General features: G+C 35.1%; 1 protein-coding gene across 1 annotated transcript in view; it reads left to right on the plus strand.

The window, feature by feature from the left end:
* The first annotated feature begins 10,227 nt into the window (after window positions 1–10,227).
* LOC107591076 (synaptotagmin-6-like) overlaps window positions 10,228–19,794 on the plus strand; it is a 50,498-nt gene continuing 40,931 nt past the window's right edge. Inside the window, exon 1 of the mRNA XM_016280080.1 lies at window positions 10,228–10,449. Within this exon, the coding sequence (XP_016135566.1) occupies window positions 10,293–10,449 (157 nt within the window). The 5' untranslated portion in view covers window positions 10,228–10,292. The remainder of the gene's footprint in view (window positions 10,450–19,794) is intronic.

The raw sequence follows: 19,794 nt of genomic DNA on the forward strand, positions 1-19,794 counted from the left end.
ATATATATATATATATATATATATATATATAATATGTTCACATATCACATTTATCGTCAACAAAAAAAATGTTGTAAGCAAAAGTGTTGTGTTGGACAATAGCACAATTGTGGGAAAATAATTTAAATGTATTTATTATTTGATAATATATTTATAATAACAATTTAAATTCTTTGATTATTTTACTCTGATTATATGATAAGATGGACATGTTTTAGCCATATAGTAATTCATATTTTTTATAAAGGATTTCCACAGTTTATTATAGACACGGGTAGAACAATAACATATATATTACAAGGCAAAAAGTAGCAAAAGTGATGAATAAGTGATGAATGCATGGTAAAAGTTTTCTAAGACAGTTTTTAATGTGACCTTCATATAACCATGAGAAAAAAGTTAACAGAAAAATAACCATTAAAAAGTTTGAATAAAAATCAGCCCAAGGGACACAAGAATACCCAGAGTTGAAGAAACGCCCATAAATATTTATTTTACATAGTATTATTTGTGCAGCATTTTAAATATGAACATGAGTTAAGTTTTAAGAAAGCTGTTAGTGAATTTAATTGGCATAGGTAGGTTGGAGTTTTCTGAATGACCTCTTTCCTCTTGACATTTCTCACTGTTTCTGCTCTTTCTTTGTTCTGGCTTCTGGGAAACTGTATCTGGGGGTTATCTCTCGGCTTCTCAGTCTATTTTTGTATGTGACAGAAGTTAGTTGTGTGACCTTTTGCTAGATGTCATCAGAGTGTTTTGCCCAGTGTTTGTGCAGCTGCGGTAAATGGCAGCATCCAGAACTTTTCTCTGCCTTCCATACGTTAATCTCCAAGATTGCCTTCCAAGTTGTTTTTGTTCATCAGCCGGTCTTATTGATCCAAAGTAAATGAAATGATATGTGACTCTTGTCTAAGTATAGACAGTATTTATTAACCATGGAAGAATTGTGCTTGGAAGAATTGTACATTCAACTAATTTTATATAACATAATCATATGTTGAAAGTTATTTCAAGAAAAGCTGGCAGTAACCATGACCATTCTAAAATTAAATCAAGGGCCAGGAGATGGTGGTGAAAGTTGTATTTATCCACACAAAAATAAATCTCCCACCCCTGCATCACAGCCAATCCTCACATCATTCCACCTGGCTGATTTCAAACATTGAGCGACTGCTATTAGACACAGCACAGCTGGAGAGAAAGCAGCAAACTGGAGCTCAGAAAAAGCTTTATTAGTACACTGATCTGAGACCAGCTGCACAGACTTTCTTTCAATTAATATGTGTGGTATTTGAGAAAGGGGCAGCTGCTCCTAGCTAAGGTCACTGTAAAGTCTCTGCCACTCTCGTTAAGAACTTTGCACTCTCTTGTCTGCTTCGGCGCAGACAGACTCAGACGGCTCTCGCTGTTGACTCGTTGGCTGACCGCACAGCACCCGTAATTTCCCTGTCCATCTTAGGCTTTTAGTTACCAGAGTGAATTGGTGCAATTACAGTCATGGGCCAAATTAGGCAGGAGACTTAGAACAAAAGTTTTCATGCAAAAAGTTTTAGAACCTCGTAATATGGACATGAAAACATCTGTCAACAACAAAAACCAGATTAATAATTTTCAAATATCCCCTTACTCTGTAAAAATAAGTTGTTTAAAAAGTTGTTTAAAAAAGGGCTTGACATTTTAAGTTCAGTAAAGACATTTGAATACAATATGTAAGAAATGTAATTTAAAGGGGTCATATGATGCTTTTCAAATATCCCCTTACTCTGTAAAAATGAGTTGTTTAAGACTTAAAAAAAGGGCTTGACATTTTAAGTTCAGTAAAGACATTTGAATACAATATGTAAGAAATGTAATTTAAAGGGGTCATATGATGCTCTGATTGGCCAGCTATCCAGTGCGTTGTGATTGGCCGAATACCTCAAGCGTGTGACGTAAATGTTACGCCCCTTACCATATTGTGATGCTGTGTCCCGGCCGGAGCGACAAGACAAAAACATTAAAACCCATTATAAACGAGGAATTTGTTGCATCCAGTGGGGACATAATTACAGATTATAATGACTTATAATGTCCTTTTACGCGTTGCGTTGCATCGCGCCGCGTAAACATAAAACCATGTCTGCATTTGTGATCGGAGAAATGACAAACAACAAGCGCCACTCTGCTCAAAACTCACGTTTGAATCATCGGTGGCAAATCCTTAAAATGAAAACGTACTTACAGTCTGTGAGTCAGAACAGCCGGCACTGTAGTCTACTCTCCCAGGATCAGGAAACAGTCCTCCATAAAATGTGCTGCACACATCTGAATATTTGGGTTGAACTGTTCTGGAACAGTGTTGTAAATACAACTTAACAGCTTCCTCTTTTGGAAGGCCAAACAAAGTAGTTTCGCATTCACAACGAAACACACCATCACACATGGCGGTTGATATGACTTCAAATCTTCTATCATTGCAGCAATTACCTGTAGATTAAGATTTATATACAAATTGTTTCCTTTATTTAGCGTACTTTAGTTCAATATTATGTGCTTCATATGATGTTTGTAATGAGAAAAGAAGTTTATGTGTTATAAATGATCAAACAATGCAAGCATATTAAATTATTCATAACACAGTACATGCTGGGAAGAGGGCAAATGCATGAACAACAAAGCTGTACTTTCAGGTTATGATTGATTGATTTTCAATAAATCAAATAATTTAAATACATTATTATTCTAATTAATTAAACATTAAATTTAAAATCAGGTTAAATCATTAATCAAAATATTTACACTAAATTAGGAGTTCAGCTATATTAAAGATTTTACAAACTATATGGCACTTCTCTAAAAAAAATGGGAAAACACTGGTGTGGCTATTTGTCTCTGTCACTGATAAATAAATGAAAAAGTAAGATATTAGTTGTAAGAGTCACCTGAACAAACAGTGGCAGTGTAAAGTATAAACAACCACATCTGAGATGACAATGACACACAGCCTTGAATTAATTCCACATCCTCGGCTAGGCTCGGCCTGCAGGAGATGCCATGCCATGTTTGAGTCAGATAGGTGAAGGAGTTTTGACATGATCTTACAATGTATCTCTCACATCGCCTCAGGTGGAGCAATGATGCGTCAGGAACATTAATAACAAAGTAAATATGAAGGGAGAGAGAGGCTCTAGTAGATTTTTACATTGTAATGTGAACAAATGAGGCCAATTACTCTGGAAAAAAAAGAGTGAAAGCAGCTGAATCTTTGATATTAGCCTACAGACAACAATACGATAAAATGTGGAAATCAACATAATAACCACACTGTGGCATGACTCAATGGACAACTTAAAAAACCTAAACAAAAAAATGTGAATTAGATTTTTTAGCTGTTAATATGATTTAGTTTGAGTCAAATTGTGAGTGTATTAGTTAAAGATTGATTGAAAGAAATCTTTTAACAAACTCAACTTAATCTGTAAAATGAATTAACTGTAAACTTCAAAGCATTTGGCTGCTTAAAAAAATGGAGGCAACAGGTGACCAGTGTGTGTCCTCAATATCAGCTTCTGTCTTTGAGGGTAATATTCAGTGCCTGGCCTCCCTTAAAGAGCAGCACATCATTTGCATTCCATCCGTCTCTGTGATCTCCTTTTGGATTAAATCAAAGTTGGCCATGGATATATGCTCTTCTCTTTCATTTTGCTCTTATCAAAAAGGTTGATTGTGTACAACCCGTTTCATTTCGGACTGAAATTAAAGCACTGTGCAGGAGAAAGGAAATAACCAGCTGTATCCGTTACTCACCATGCAGCTATGATTTTGAATATTTCACGCTACTTGTTAATATTATTGCACCCAAATTAGAATTTTGTATACTAGTTACATTACCTGAATCATCATGTATCTTCATACATCTTTTATTGTTGCTGGTAAAGCTGTGTAACCAATTAAATATCTTTAATGTGGTAATTCAATTGTGTATTTTAGCATCACTTATATGGATAATATGGCTTGTTTATTCCTTTATGCAGTTTTTAGGTTCATGTTCAGTCTATTCAACCATTATGTTGTGTTTCAGTCCTTTAAATTAAATTAAAGTTCTGTCATCATTTAATCACCCTCCACTTATTCAAAATCTTTCTTCTTTTGAGCACAAAAGATTATGTTTTAAAGTTGGTGGTGTGGCAAATAAGGTTGATGGCAAATAAGCCTGTTAGTGTGTTGGATCATTATTTGATGTAAAATCTGGGTCCTCTGAAGCAAAACCAGTTCAGAACCACTGATCAAGGACAAGTAGTTCATTGCTACATTTGCGTGAAACTATTTTTGTGCTAACATGGTCTTGATTGAACTTGTGAACTTAATATTGTACCTTTTAAAATACCCTCCACATTAAAGCATTCACTTAAGTGTAATGTTTACTTAAAATAAAGCTTCATTTAACCCATTTCTATTAGACACAGCTGGAAACGACTATATCAGAAATATGTTCTATCCTCCAAGTGCTGCCTATTAAGGGAAATTAATTAGCATGCAGGCAGAGATGTTTGATTACAGGATTCAACTTGTAGTCGAGATGAAGGCTCCTGTTTTATGCTATCAAATGTAACCTCTAAGAAATGTCCTTGTACAATAGTAATGAAGGTATAGTATTGGAAATGTGATGCTTTGATAAATGTAGAGGATGATATGATCGCAGAAGATCTGCCCTCGTATCCTTTTTTTCCTCTGAGGTTTATGAAGCTGATGGAGAAAATGTAATTCCAATAGGTTACTGCATGGTTCCCTGTAAGCTTTGTTTAAGATTGGATGCACTTCCTCTGGGGTTGGGTTATATTTGCTGATGGTCATGGTTATGTTTTATGGATGTCATATTTCCTATTTGTCCCTTGGATTCATAGGGCCACAAATTGACTAGAATCATATACTTCAATTTGAACAAAATGCATTCTGTTTGTTTATAAATACATACAGCTCTTCTGTCTGTAGCATTAGACAGTCCTTGATTAGCATGATTTGAATAAGCGGGCTCTTATGCCATGTGACAGGCGGACAGAGAAGTTTTGCACCTGCAGGTACGGTCTTGTCACTTCAGAGACTCATCACTGCTCTTGGACAAACTCCAAACTCTTGGAATTAACTTTAGTTATGTGAACTAAAAATCTATTTGGGGTAGAGTCAAAAAATAGGACAATAATATGACAGAATTTGGGGACAATTTTTGATGTAATAGTTCAAAGAAGTCATTTTTCAAAGTAGTATAAATATTTCAGTGGTCCATGCGAAATCATCACTAGTATTTACTAGAAATTTTACTGAATTTTTTTCGAATTTGTAAATAATACAAAGATTATTGGGGTATGTTTTAAAAGAAAAAAAAACTATTTAAGTTTTTCTAAAATGTCACATGCAATTCAGTGTGTTACTAGCCATTGTTTGTTAAATTTACTAGCAATTTCTGAGTGAAAATATTTTCTACACCATTTTTTTCCGAGTATAGATCACTTAAATGAATGTCATGACATTTCTTTATGAGGCATTTCAGAAAAAAAAGAAGTTTAATGCTATTGATATTGCAGTTCCATTTCCATGTTTGAAATGAAATGAGGGTGTGTAAATAATGGCGAAAGAATATAAAAAGGTGAGGGGAAAATATGATGATGTAATAATGACAAGAGAAAGAGTAGGATTTTTTCACTGCAACATATTGGTCTGTTAATTTTTTTTTATGACTTCACATGTAAAATTCACTTCATGAATAATTAACCAAAATGTATTACATTCCCCATTATTGCAATCTTGTTCTGCTTGACTGGAGTTGATTGACAGTGTCTCAATTTTCTGCAAAAAAAACTAGAGTACAATTAAAAATAATCACAACGATGTATCCTTCCAGATAAAATGCTGTATCAATAAAGTCCTGAGACGTTCATCGTCTGTTTGATTACATTTGATAATATGATTACATGTACATTAACTGACAGTCACCACAGATAAGCTACTACTAAATATTGTAGAAACTTAATTTGCTGTAAAGTTGCTTTGCAATGATTTGTATCGTGAAAAGCGCTGTACAAATAAACGTAAAAAAAAAAAGATGCTGAATCAATATTGAGATTATGGTTTGCATCTATTTTTTTTAAGCAGGCACTAGCAGCTACAATAAACCCCAGGTTCATTTGCATCAGGGCTACAAACCACATCCTAAATGGAAAAAATATATATATATATTTTTTAATTTGCCCCTATATGTAATGAAGTTATGGCAAATTCCTACAATTTTGAAAGCTGAAATATCACAACATAAACATTTCATCAACAATCCAATGTTGATTGTAATCAGACCCACTCAGTTTTTTTGATTAGCCTCTGGTTATTAAGCTGAAATGGCCCTAATGAAAAGGTGCAGTTCACTTCTGTTTAGGCTGTAGGCAAGAGGCTGAGATTGCAGTCAATGGAGTGATTTGAGTTGCTGGAGGAAATTAGTGAACATGAAGGAGCATGAATAACCGAAGTGTCACCTCAGCCATTCCTCTGTGGCAGAGTCTCTAATGCCTGTCATCCCTCGCTTTTCACAATCAGATCAGTGCAGCCAGAAGAAATAACAATCTAATGATGCAGAAAGAAAAAAACAGTTTATGTGAGCACCTGCTTAACACTGTGTGTTCAGTGGAAAACACGACATTGCCAAAAGCAGGTTTATGATGCAGAAGATGGTACTGGAGTGGTTATTCTGATCCAGTTTTAGAATATTATAGTATATTTGGGTGTTTTTTTCAACTTTTATGTCCAACTTTTATGTGTTCAGTATCATTAAATCTTTTTAACTTTTGCTGTATGAAGGTGACAATAAATCTGTGCTTTTTTTAAAATAATCTTTTTGCCAATAAATGCAATACATCATATGTGATGTGATGGAAATTACACTGTTGTGGAACAAGCTAGTGATGATATGAAAAGTGTGTTTTAAGAGACTTTATTTTTTAAAGTCTACAGGACCAAATTTGCCTTTGCTGAAGACACCCATTTCAGAATCCCGAAAAGCATCATTCTTTCTGACCAAGTATTATTTCTTATTGATGCCCTGCTATAAAAACATCAAGTACTGAGCCACATAAAAATGAGAATTACAGGTCTGCTTGTCTAATCATGACACTGTGGTATCACTGGAAAGCACAGCACAGTAATAAAATTATGTTTTGCCCTTTAGCACTCTGTAACCATTGCCTGACGGAGGCATTTATCTAATAATTTCTCTCTGTGATGGAATAACCCTTTATTATAAACAAACAGGTATAATCTGAGCCTTCAGGGTCCACAGTGCAGATAAAGAAAGAAGAATGCACAAGTCTGAATCAACGGCTTTGTTAAGCCTTAGACTACTGACAATGTTCTTATTAAACGGGAGCACCGGGCTATCAGGGGAGTCTGGATGAGGATAAGCAGTAAATTAAGATGTCAATTAGCAAGCATTTACTACTTCTGTGTGACATCTTTAATTTAATGAAACTCATTGCTTTGAGCTGCACAGTATTTAGTGAACTGTACAAAGCCTTTTAGGAATCTGATTCATTTTAGAAGCCATGCATGGGTATGTTTAATTATTTATTTTATTTGCTTGAAATTAGATTCAGGCATTCAGCTGTGTAGTGTGTGTATATCAAAGTAATATCAGCGAACGATTTCACACTGCATACTCTTTGGTGTGTGTCACAAAATGGGGTGAAATATATCAGATTAATTTGATTTTCTTGCAGTTTACCTGACCTGACTGTAATTTACCTGGTCCTTTGTCTCAGAATTTATTTAGTAAATTTTTATTTAAAGTGGTATATTAAAATAGATGTAGAGAATGTAAATGGTTGTGAATTTATATTATACATGTATTGTGTGTGTGTGTGTCTGTACACAGTACTTATGTAAGATTTTTTTAATCTCAATCAAAATTGTTTAATTTCTACTTGATTTTATGGGTTTTGACTCGATTGTCATCAGCAATTAATTGCAGTGTTTAAAAAAAGCAATGAACTCATCACAGCTGGTCATCATGTTTTTGTAAGGCTGCAATTAAACTTTAGTCAGTTTTAGTGGGTTGACATTTTTTTACAGTGTAATGATGCAGTGGAGGCTTTGTTGGACTGAATATATTGTATTTGTAGTTTCATTAGTGTATTAGATTTTTTTCTGATTGATTGTTTTGTATTATATAAATTAATGATATATACAGTGGAGATCAAAATTTGAGAACAATTTATGAACAATAAGTGTTAAACATAATGACACTTGATTTTTTTTCAGAAATCTTCATTGTTCAAAATTTAAAGATTTTTTTTTTGTGATTATACCATGCTAGTAGAACAATGTCTTACAAAATAACCAAGGCACTTTAATTTGTGGAAAACACAGTGATCAAAATTAGAGAACAGCAATGATTGTAGCACAAATAACTAAAGTTTCTGAAGGTTACAGCAGTCAGAAATTAGTAGGAAGTATACAGGCCCATGCTTTGAATGACTTCAGCACATCTGTGGCCACAGGACATCACTAGTTTCTCACACTGCTCTGGTGTGATCTTGGCCCACTTTTCTTACAGTCTCTTCCATAGTTTGATGACTGTAGTGGGTTTCTTAGCCATAACTTTGTCACCAAGAATTTTCCAAAGATTTTCAATCGGGTTTAGATCAAGACTCTGGGCTGGCCATTTCATTATTTCAGTGTTCTTAGCTTCAAGGAACTGCTTTACCCATTTTGCAGTGTGACAGTATTTTCTTGCATTAAAATTCATTGAGCGATGCTTGCAGGGAAGGAACTGCATGCTGCTGCAGGAGGTTCTGATAAAAAATTGCATTCACCTGCTGTAGAAAACATCCCCCAAACCATGACACTTCCTCCTCTTCATTTCACTGACTTTTTACACACTCGGGGTTCAGTCTTTCCCCAGTTAGACGCCGAACATAATGTTTCCCATCGGCCCTAAATAAATTTAACTTGCTTTCATCATTGAAGTGAACTCAGCAAAGGTTCTCTTCAAATTCTCTTAAATGTCGAGACACTGCTGAGACAGATCCTTACCCTGTTCAGCACTGAACTGGCGAGCAATTCCAGCTGCTGTGTTGAACCGATTGCCCATTGAGTTGCCAGTTAAATAAAGTTTGTCAGATAATTAAAGAAATTAGCACGATGTGCCAGATTAACAATAACTGGGAGGTAACTGAAAGTGTTCTCTAATTTTGATCAGTGTTCTTTTTCAAATATCTAATTTAAGTTTTTTATACTGTGCTTCAGAATATATTTAACTCATGAAATATTCTTAAAACTGTGCTTTTACTCCTGTTAGGATAACTAAGCAGACAAATAGGACTAAGCAGTGAACTTGAAATTTAGAAAATTGTGTTGTTCTCTGGTTTTGATCTCCACTGTATGTTTGTTTGTGTGTCCTGTATATATGCATATGTTTTGCATTATGCATTATGTGTATATTTATATCTTTTTTATCTGTTTTTCTTTACAGATACAAAATACCCCATAATGCTGATTCCTATTGGCAGTTCAGTTGCATGAAATTAATACGGCTGTTGACTGAGTGTTCTGAACATATTAAAATCTCCATATATCACATCGGCAGTGAATATGTAAACACAGTTAACTACAAACAGCCACATATAGTTACAGTCATCATAAAACAGAAATTAGAGTAATGAATCATCCATAGTCGCTCTACAGAAGTGTCCTTAAAGACACAAATGGTACATACACAAGCACACACTATTCCCTCTGCTGACACGTATGCACACAGGGCTCTGATCTCTGAGGACAGGCTCCGAGGAGGAGGCGGCACTGAGGGACACATCGACCTGAGAAAAACAAGTCCAATGGTCATAATGAGAGGCTTTTCATTACAGGGCACAGGGATTGGTGTGGGGCGGGGGTGTGGAGAGCAAAGAGGGGCTGAAGGAGGCAGATGCTCAGCGCTGTATAATCACAGCCTCCCTCCTGTGCCGCTGGACTCATTTGTTGCATTTCATTTGTAGATCTTGAGATTAAATGTGATGCAAAAATGCCATCTCTGGAATACCTGGGGGGTTAGTGAATCATTAAGCACTGCACACACACGTTTGTATGATACACCCACATAAATGCACAAACAAAAACTGTGACACACATTCTTGCACACGCACTTGAGGAACAATAAGAATCAGCAGCAGGAGAAATTTGCGTTCAAGTGGCTGCTTCAGCGGCGCTGTGGGTGAGAGGGGGTGTGTTCGGATCCCGCTGGAGGAGCCAGTAACGCCAAGGATGCGTCAGGGAGCATGACTGCTGCCGGAAAGGGGCATGACATGATCTGTCAGAAGGCAGTGTCTCTCATAGTTGACCTCTGTACGCAGGACAGCCCGCGGCTGGACCACAACACCTGTGAGGAGTTCCTCTTTCTCATCTCCAATCAAGAGTACAACCACAAGGATTCAGGTAATGACCAGACTTTTCCTTTAGATTTATGGTTCTGCTGCTTGTAGAGTGGATTATGTTGTTATTGATGGTGTTTTTTTTTTTTATGAGAATCTCATTTAAATCAGAAATGGTTTTATTTTGGCTCAGGAACAACTGTGAAACAGAGCCAGGCTGGTATCAAGATAAAAATTACCTACTCTCGGGATAGTATCACTCACGGTTTGACTGCGTTCCTGTGTGGGTTGTAGTGGGAATAATTATTTAAGTCCAGAACTGCCAGACAAAGATTCCTATCAGATGATACTCTTAAGAAAATTACTTTGGCAGAAGCGGTTTCAGTGTCCCCTAGAGATAAAAATAGTTTGGATTTGCCACAGTGCTTATGCACCGTGACAGAAAAATTACTGCGTGCTCATGCTTTTATCAGAACTATGTTGTATTATTATTATTAGATGTGGACTAAAACGTTTGATCATGTGTCATGATCATTGCCTTATCTGAAACCTTTTTTTTTTGGTAGCAGTCATAGATTTAGCATTTTTTCTTGAGTTAGGGTCCCATTGATCTGTTAGAACATTTTTTTTTTATTAATTTAATTTAATTTAATTTTCGGTGACATAACGGGGCTTGGAAAGTTGTAATTAATGTGTACACCTGTGAAATCATTGAAGAGGAAAGGGCAATATTTTTTTTTAAATGCATTGCATTAAAAGCAACCATGTTAAATTTATTAGAAAACAATTATTTTAAAAATCATATTATTAATATTTTATTATTATTAATTTTATTATTTGTTGTTAATATTTAAAAAGCATTGCATTAAAACCAATAATTTTATATTTAATCAAAACAAACTTTAAATGATATTTAATTATTTTATTCATATACTTTTCAAGCTAATTTAACACGCCTACTTTTAATGTTTACTATATTTAAACATTAACGTTAAACACACGCTTTAAAAGTAACCTTTTGCATTAAAATCAGTAAGGCAATAATAATAATTGCATAAAAATGGAAAAAAAAACATTGCAATATTGTATATCAAAATAAAACATTTTAATATTAATATTTTTAATTCTAATCTAAAATGTTTTAACGTTGAGTATATTGTATATTTAAATGTATTCTATAATGTATTTTTGAAAAGTAAAAATGTATTTATTTAAATTCTTAAACTTGAGGAGAGATTTGAGGTATAAGGGCTTTTTGAAGGTCTCATATTATTTTGCTCTGTTCAGTCAATTTGCTTGCAACCAGACTGGAGGTATTTTTGGCTGGTTTTGTTGTTGTCATTCTGCCATGTCGATGTGTTGACAGACCCCTGCTTGGAAGAACTGTGTCAAGTGAGTGTAGACAAAAATCTTGTCACTTTGTATTAACCTCACTAGGCAAATCGAAGGCCCTCCAGCCCACCATTGGCATCCATGGCTGAGCCGTGGGGGCACTAAATGCCACGGCATGTTATCGGACCATCACTGTGAATCACTAGTGCCAGATAAAAGCTGAATAGAGGCTCTTTTCTTATATTGTTGAGCAGATTTAAAACCAAGTGTCTGGTTTCCCTCAGAGGGAAATGTCAAGCAGCTTGCTATGTTTGAAAAGTGGGAGGAAAACGTTCCTCAGGAGTAATTCGCATGGAGATAATTGTGCGAGGAGGTGATAATCTTGCATGTCTTAATGACAAAATGTTGTTTTTGTACTATATTTGTTTATCATTTTGCAGCATTTCCTCCTGCCTTTTTGCTGGCTGCCAAATCATTGCGATTCTGTAAACAAGCCAATTTTCGGTGTCTTCAAATGTCAGAAGCCTTGTCTAAGGCTGAGGCATTCAACATGTGCGTCTGTGATTTCTAATCTCTGGCAAACTCGGGCGGATGCAAAATTGGAAACATTCTGACAGAAAAGAAAAAACAATAACACGTTTCTGTGTTTCAAATCCAAGCGTGTCTGTTCCAAGCACACTGAGGTAAATACAACATGGCTCCAGGTTAGTTTGAAAGTATTCCAGTGTGAAAACCTTCATGGGATTGGGTACTGAGGCACAGATGCTGTTCAGGGATGGCAGGACACAGTGTGGCTGTGGATGATGGATGGAAAGCCCTGCACAATCCCATTAACAGTCAACAGATGTCTAAAGATGAGACACACAGTAGAGGAAAAAACAACACTTACCTCTATGAGTTTGGAGTGCTATTTAACTGAAAACAGACTGACGCCCTCACAGTTGTCCTTGTCTGCATGAAAACCTATTGAAATGATGGATACTGGATCACAGGTGATGTGTCAGATTTCCACATCAGCTCTAATTAGATTGTATCTCATTTTCACAATCCCATCACGGCTTTATTAAGCCAGACTCCCTGCAGAGGACATTAGTAGCAGATGATTATTCATTAGATTCTGCTGCATTCTTTGATGGAGAAAGTTTTGCATTGCAGGTGAGGAAAAAAGCAGTGGTGCAAAATAAGCAACTTCTTTGTTGTGATTTATAGTTTTGCTCTACATGCAAAAATACGTTTTCAATAATTCATATGTGTCTCATCAAGTCTTTTATAGAAAACACAGTCTTTACCCCGCAAATTGGCCAGTAGCCATTTTGGCTCGAGAAGATAATAGACTTTTGCTGCACTGGTGTTAACAGAGGCAAATAGATGCTACGACAAGTCACTGGCTAATTTACATGATTATTAGGTGTCTTTCTGACACTGGGGTAATTGTTGCTGTGTGTGGTGTTGGAGCCCAAGCTTGAGGGGACGGGGGTCTGAAAAGAGAGAGGTGTGAAAACCAGTCTGTCTGATATAAGTACAAGCTACAGTTGATGGATACAACTAAACCATGTCTATACAAATCATTAAAACAGCTCGTCCTTTACGGTATATAATCCTTAGTTAAGCATCTTCAATAATGTCAAGCTTCACTTCTGTCACGTTATTAGATAATGCCAGTGGAACAGGAAATACTATATATAAACCAAACTGGTGCTTCTGTATAATTGAATCTAAGGAAATATAACATGAGCAAGAGTGATGTGGTTCACAGCTGTGCTGGTATTCAGTATGCATGTAATATCACTTTTATTCAACGGTTAAAAACAAGAAGTTAATACTGACTACCTTACATTATAGATACACTGTTGCCAGTTAATTTGTTTATTTTTGATATTTCTGAAAACAATGACAACAGAAATCATCTCCAAGGAACATAAATGTTAGTGTTTCCTGAATGAATCAGTGATTTTGAACAAATTAGTTCAGTAAATGTTCCATGAACTCACTCATAAAGACTCATAAATTCACTGTGTTCGAATATGCCTGCTTTCATACTATATAGTATGGAAAAATAGTATGCTAGAAAATATTATGTCTGAATACATAGTATTCATAAAACAATAGGTGAAAAAGGTATGGATGACCTACTACTTTCCCCGAGATTCTGGAGTGCACATTCAATGGACGCTTTACTATCCCATGAGGCAATGTGAGAGGATTTGTAAATGGCAGTGAAGTAGTGCAACTGACACTGGTTGGTCACGTGACACTGGCAACATGGTGAATGTATACTACCCATATTCATACTATATACAAAGGTTTTTTTCCCCATGAAGATCGCGAAGTTAGTTTTAAACCAAATGTAGAACCTACTATACAGTATGCAAATTCTGACACAACTAGTCACTTTTTTGTTCCTATTTAAATCAGTGATTTTGAATGAATGTGTTGGTTGAATGATTAATTGACTCACTCATAATGACAGTCAATTATTTTGTTCCTAAACAAATCAGTGTTTGAATAAGTCAATTTAGTGAATTATTAAATTATTTCCTTATTAAGACAGTTGCTGCATCCAAAAGCGCATACTCTCTGAGTAGGTGCTTCTTTTGAATAAGTAATTTGACTGTTAAAAAAACATTGTATATAGTATGACTTGTGTAGTATGAATGTAATACAGGCTGTACTACATTCATCATGCTGCCATTGTCGCGTGACTTACCAGCATGAGTTGTGTCTCTTCTCTGTCATTCACAAATCCTCCCATGTGGCCTCATGGGATAGTAGTGTCTACTGTATAAACACTTACGAATCTCACTGGAAGTAGTAGGTCATCTGGGAACATTTCGCCTACTGTTTTTCATCTACTATTTTGTAGGTAAATATATTCCGAAGCTGCCAATCACTGGCCCTGTCCCAAATGCCACACTTCATGTGCACTTGCGGTCTTGTGGGCATTCAATGACAGCTGTATGCACGTTTCCGTTAAGTCCCCGAGACCGTTGTGTGTCCTATCTGTCATTTTAGCTTTCAGAAGTGTGCTCACGAGTGCCCACTTTGTGGCCCCCTTTTGATTCGCACTCGATGCGCACTTTTGCTGAGCCCACACTGAAGCGAGCTCTGCAGCAGACTTCACCAGAGTAGTCAAAGTGGAATTACGTCACAAAATTGTGGACTCGGAGGAAGACCGTAAGGGTTTAGGGTGCGATTTGGGACAGGGCCACTTTCGCTCTTGAATGAATCAGTATTTTGAACAAATCCTTTCAGTGAATGATTCATAAAGGCCATCACTTGTTACCACCTATAATTATATATAATTATATAACTTAGAAAGAAGTTATCTCTGAAAAAAAGTATAATATAATATAATATAATATAATATAATATAATATAATATAATATAATATAATTTAATATAATATAATATAATATAATAATGTAATGCTGATTATTTGTGACCCTGGACCACAAAACCTTTTTCTTTGAAATTGAGATTTATACATCATCTGAAAGCTGAATAAATAAGCTTTCCATTGAAGTATGGTTTGATAGGATAGATATTTGGCCGAGATACAACTATTTGAAAATCTGGAATCTGACGGTGCAAAAAAATCCAAATATTGAGAAAATCGCCTTTAAAGTTGTCCAAATGAAGTTCTTAGCAATGCATATTACTAATCAAAAATTAAGTTTTGATATATTTACATTAGGAAATTTACAAAATATCTTCATGGAACATGATCATTACTTAATATATATTATATATTATTATTATTAATATATATTATTTATATATATAATTAATAACCATGACTCTGGAATACCCTACCTTTAGAGATTAGAATGGCCCCTTCTTTGTCTGTTTTTAAGTCCTTGCTAAAAACTTATTTGTTTTCTTTAGTGTATTGACTACCATGATATGGTAATTTTTAAACGTGCGGTTTTAAAATTTTGTCCGGTTTGTTCTCTGTGTATGTGGTAAAATTGTTGCTCTTCTGGAAAGCACTTTGGTCAGCCTGGTGGCTGTTGTATATGTGCTCTACAAATAAAATAAACTTGAACTTGAACTAATATCCTAATGATTTTTGGCATAAAAAAGACAATTTTGACCCATACAATGTTTTTTTGGCTATTGCTAAAAATATACCCAAGCAACTTAAGACTGGTTTTGTGGTCCAGGGTCATATTTTAGCATTACCTTGTAATAAGATCTTTTACAGTCCCTCCCCATTCTCTTTCAGAATGTTACCAAAGATTTACTTGCTCATCTCTAGAGTGATGAGTGAAGAGAACCACAATAGAAACACACTGTGCCATTTGTGTGTCCATACAGAAAAGCCTATTCTTGATCTGACCAGAACAGCAGCATAATAGAGTCAACTTACATCAACTGCATGACCAAAGCTACAGGGTAATTGCTAGACAGATTAATGAAGGGAGGGGAGAGGTTGCAGCACCCTCATTGCTAACTGGATGAGAACACTTCATGCTTTACAGACCAAATTATTAGCAAATTCCACTGCTTTTATGGCCCAACAAAGAGTATACATTTTTGAAGAAAAAAATGAGTCATTAGCAGTTGCACTCTATGACCCTGTTTGCACGTGGTATTAAGATCCGTCTCAGGTGAGCCGATTACTGCTCAAAATCTGTGTAGTGTGACATGAGTCATCATCAGTATATTGGAATATCTCCTTAAAGCAAATTTTGTCAGTGCTTAGGTGTACACCAGCAAATAGATAACCTCAAAGCTAACAAACTTTAACTAAAAGCCAGAAATTTGAATTTCATGGGAACTTTAAACCATATGAGGTTAACGTTTTTAGTAGTTTTGACACTAATTCATTAGAAATGATTTCAGTTTTGTGTACTTATTATTCATTGTGTTGTATAGAGCCAATCAATCATTGCAAATACATTATATGGCATGTAATATCTTCCTTGTCAGTGTAATGCAAATGAGGAAGCATGTTTGGCAGCAAACTCTTCTTCTCCTTCGGTGTCATGCTGTGTTAACAGACAGTCTGGGTGTTACGGTGCAGCAAGAGCATCTGCTCCAACAATGACAAAGCTTTACAGACATTATCTTCCCTGTTTCCTGCAAACCGCTCAGTTAAAAAAAGCTGTGTTTTCTTGTAAAGTGTTATCTTGGACCCCCTGCAGTTATGCCCATCACAGTAGGGACCGACATTATGGGCATAATGTGAACAAGCAGAACCTTACTATCACGGTACATCAGGGACAAAAAAAAAAGAAAAGGATCATATGTGAATTATCTTACACAAGAATGGATTAATTGTATTTTTTTTTTACTTTGCATGTATGGTTTGTTATTGTCTAACTTCATAAGATGGCTTTTAATCCATGCCCCTTTGCTTTAAGGACATCTAGATGCTTGTGTTTTTACAGTTAAAATTCACTTTCAGCAGATCAGTGTTACTGGTAACTAGCTAACCTAAAACTATAAAAAATTGGTTTTGGTAATTGAAATAAAGATGAACTAAAATAAAATATAAATATTAGATAAAAACTTAAACACTAAAATATTTAAAATTATGGTTGCTGTCAAATCAAAATTGTGAACATATAGGGGTTTTAATGTTAAAAGTTGTATATATGTATTGATTTTTTTTTCTGCCGTCAAACGATTAATCGCGATTGATTACATCCAAAATAAAAGTTTTTGTTTACATAATATATGTATGTGTGCTGTGTATATTTATTATGGATATATAAATACACACACATGCATGTATATATTTAAATAAATTATAATAATAAATTATAATATGAAATAAATTATATGAATATAAACATAGACCTGGAAATACATGTAAATATTTTCAAAATATATACTGTATGTGTATGTATTTATATATACATAATAAATGTACACAGAACACACACATATACTATGCAAACAAAATTTTTTATTTTGGATGCGATTATTCGCGATTAATCATTTGACAGCACAAATTTTTTTCCAATATGTATTGTTTTGTTTTGTTTTTTGCCCTGGGACTACAGAGAAAAATTAGCCACCCTGACTAAATCTGCCACATTTTTACATTAAACTTAATTTTACATTACCTGAACGAAAATTACCATTGGCAACTAACCGAAATAAGTATTAATATTATGAATAAATAATATATGAAATATAAATATTTATAAATATAAATTATTAAATCTATATATAAATATTTTTTAAAAGGGAAAAGTTAAAATGAAAATTGAAAATATTAAAGTATGAATAAACACTAATGTAATAGTATATTACAATATTTAAGTAATAAATAACATTGTAGTAGATATACATATTTATAATTCACGGTCTTAGTCCTAGGAAAATGAAAACAACTGTATTGATGACACATCCTGAACTACACAGATTTTTGTTTAATCAAATTTCCCGCCTCCAATACCACCTGCAACCGACCAGCAAGTAGCAAACCATGATTTATGGCTATGACATAACTAAAACATACTGGCTATTCAGTTATTAATTTCTTTTTAAGACAAGCCCTTCAGTATGTCTCACTTAGACTTACTGTTTCAGTAGGAGAGAAAACTGCACTCCTCAAGCGACTGCATGGCATCTTTCAATTTCAAATCAGAAAAATTGCTTGTGGCTACATAAACAATCTTTTACTAACTGAGGCAATCAGACAGTTATTGAAAATGTATGAAAGGATCAAAAGGCATGCGAGTAGAAATTTGGCAAGACAGGCTTATTTGATTTGACTAATGCAAATTCAGTTGTATATTTTAGAGCTGCATTTACAAGGGAGCTTGTTGACGTAAACTCCTGCAGATGATACATCTGAAGGTGTTGATTTGTTATGCTTATGATTTTATTTTCATAATAAACTCTCCGAGCAGCATAATATTCACCTTTTTGTACCATATATTATGATTTCATGCACTCTGGCCTTTATAAGACACTCATGACTGCTTTTAATCATGCATGAAAGTTGGTGACCTTTAGGTCACTTCTTGAAATTCCAACATGCAAATCTAGAATCCACATAATAATTCATTTTCTCTCAGATGACTGTCTTTCACAGTGAAGTAATCCAGCGAGGATTGAAATTACGAACACCATAAGAGTTTATGTTTTCTGTGATGTCAGTGACATGTTCTTCATTGGCCTTCTGCTGCGTTAATGCTCTAAACCGTGTGTGAAAAACAAGCCTCTTGTTCAGCGACAGCACAATGTCTGAAGCCTACTCCACTCATCTGTTTATGCACTGAGCCATTTCAGTTCATTAAACTTAAAAACAGTTATATTGTGTAGCCGAACAATAGACAGCAGTCCAAAAAAAACCGTTACCTCTCCACACAAGCACTCTCTTAATGACATTGTGGATTGAATTGAGTTTGGAGTGCACTCGTCACCAAACCACAGGTCCGCCACGTAAAAAATGCATTCATGAGTTGAGGGTCGAGTTAGATGTAATGTAATTAGAAAATGTGTGATGTACATGGAAAAATGTGGAATGAATGCAGTAACCATTAAAACAGGTGCTGGAGGGGGCGAGTAAAGGGTCGGGATATGAGACCCACGCTGCATGTTAAACAGCCACAAGGAGTCATAGGTGGCTTGAGAGAGGGAACATTTTGCTCCAACGGTCTGATATGTATGTCTAAAATGAATGGTGTCTTTATAACAAGATGAGATCTCTGTTATGCCTGTCACCTGAGGAAAACTTGCTTTTTTTCATCAATGGCCAACAGCAATATCTGTTTATTTATGGAAGCCCATTTCTGCCTCAAAGTAAAATAACCAAATAAATAAATTAAAAACAAATGGGACTTCTATTTATCTTTCATAATTGAGACTTCATATCTCACAATTGTGATTTTATAACTAAGAATTGAGACTTTATATCTCAATTGTGACTTTCAGCAGAAATTCTGTTTGGCATGTCCCAGTTTTTTTTATCCTGAGAGGCTGTTGTAATTAGTGATAGGAAAATAGGATTGTGACTACCTGAGGCCAGTAACTCCATTGAATGATAGGAGATCAATCCAGAGAAGCTAGTGTAGATTAGCTGAACAATATGGAAGATTTCTGCTGACTATTGTACTC

This window comes from Sinocyclocheilus grahami, unplaced genomic scaffold (assembly GCF_001515645.1).
Source record: "Sinocyclocheilus grahami isolate Dianchi unplaced genomic scaffold, SAMN03320097.WGS_v1.1 scaffold137.1, whole genome shotgun sequence".
NCBI classification, from domain to species: Eukaryota; Metazoa; Chordata; class Actinopteri; order Cypriniformes; family Cyprinidae; genus Sinocyclocheilus; species Sinocyclocheilus grahami.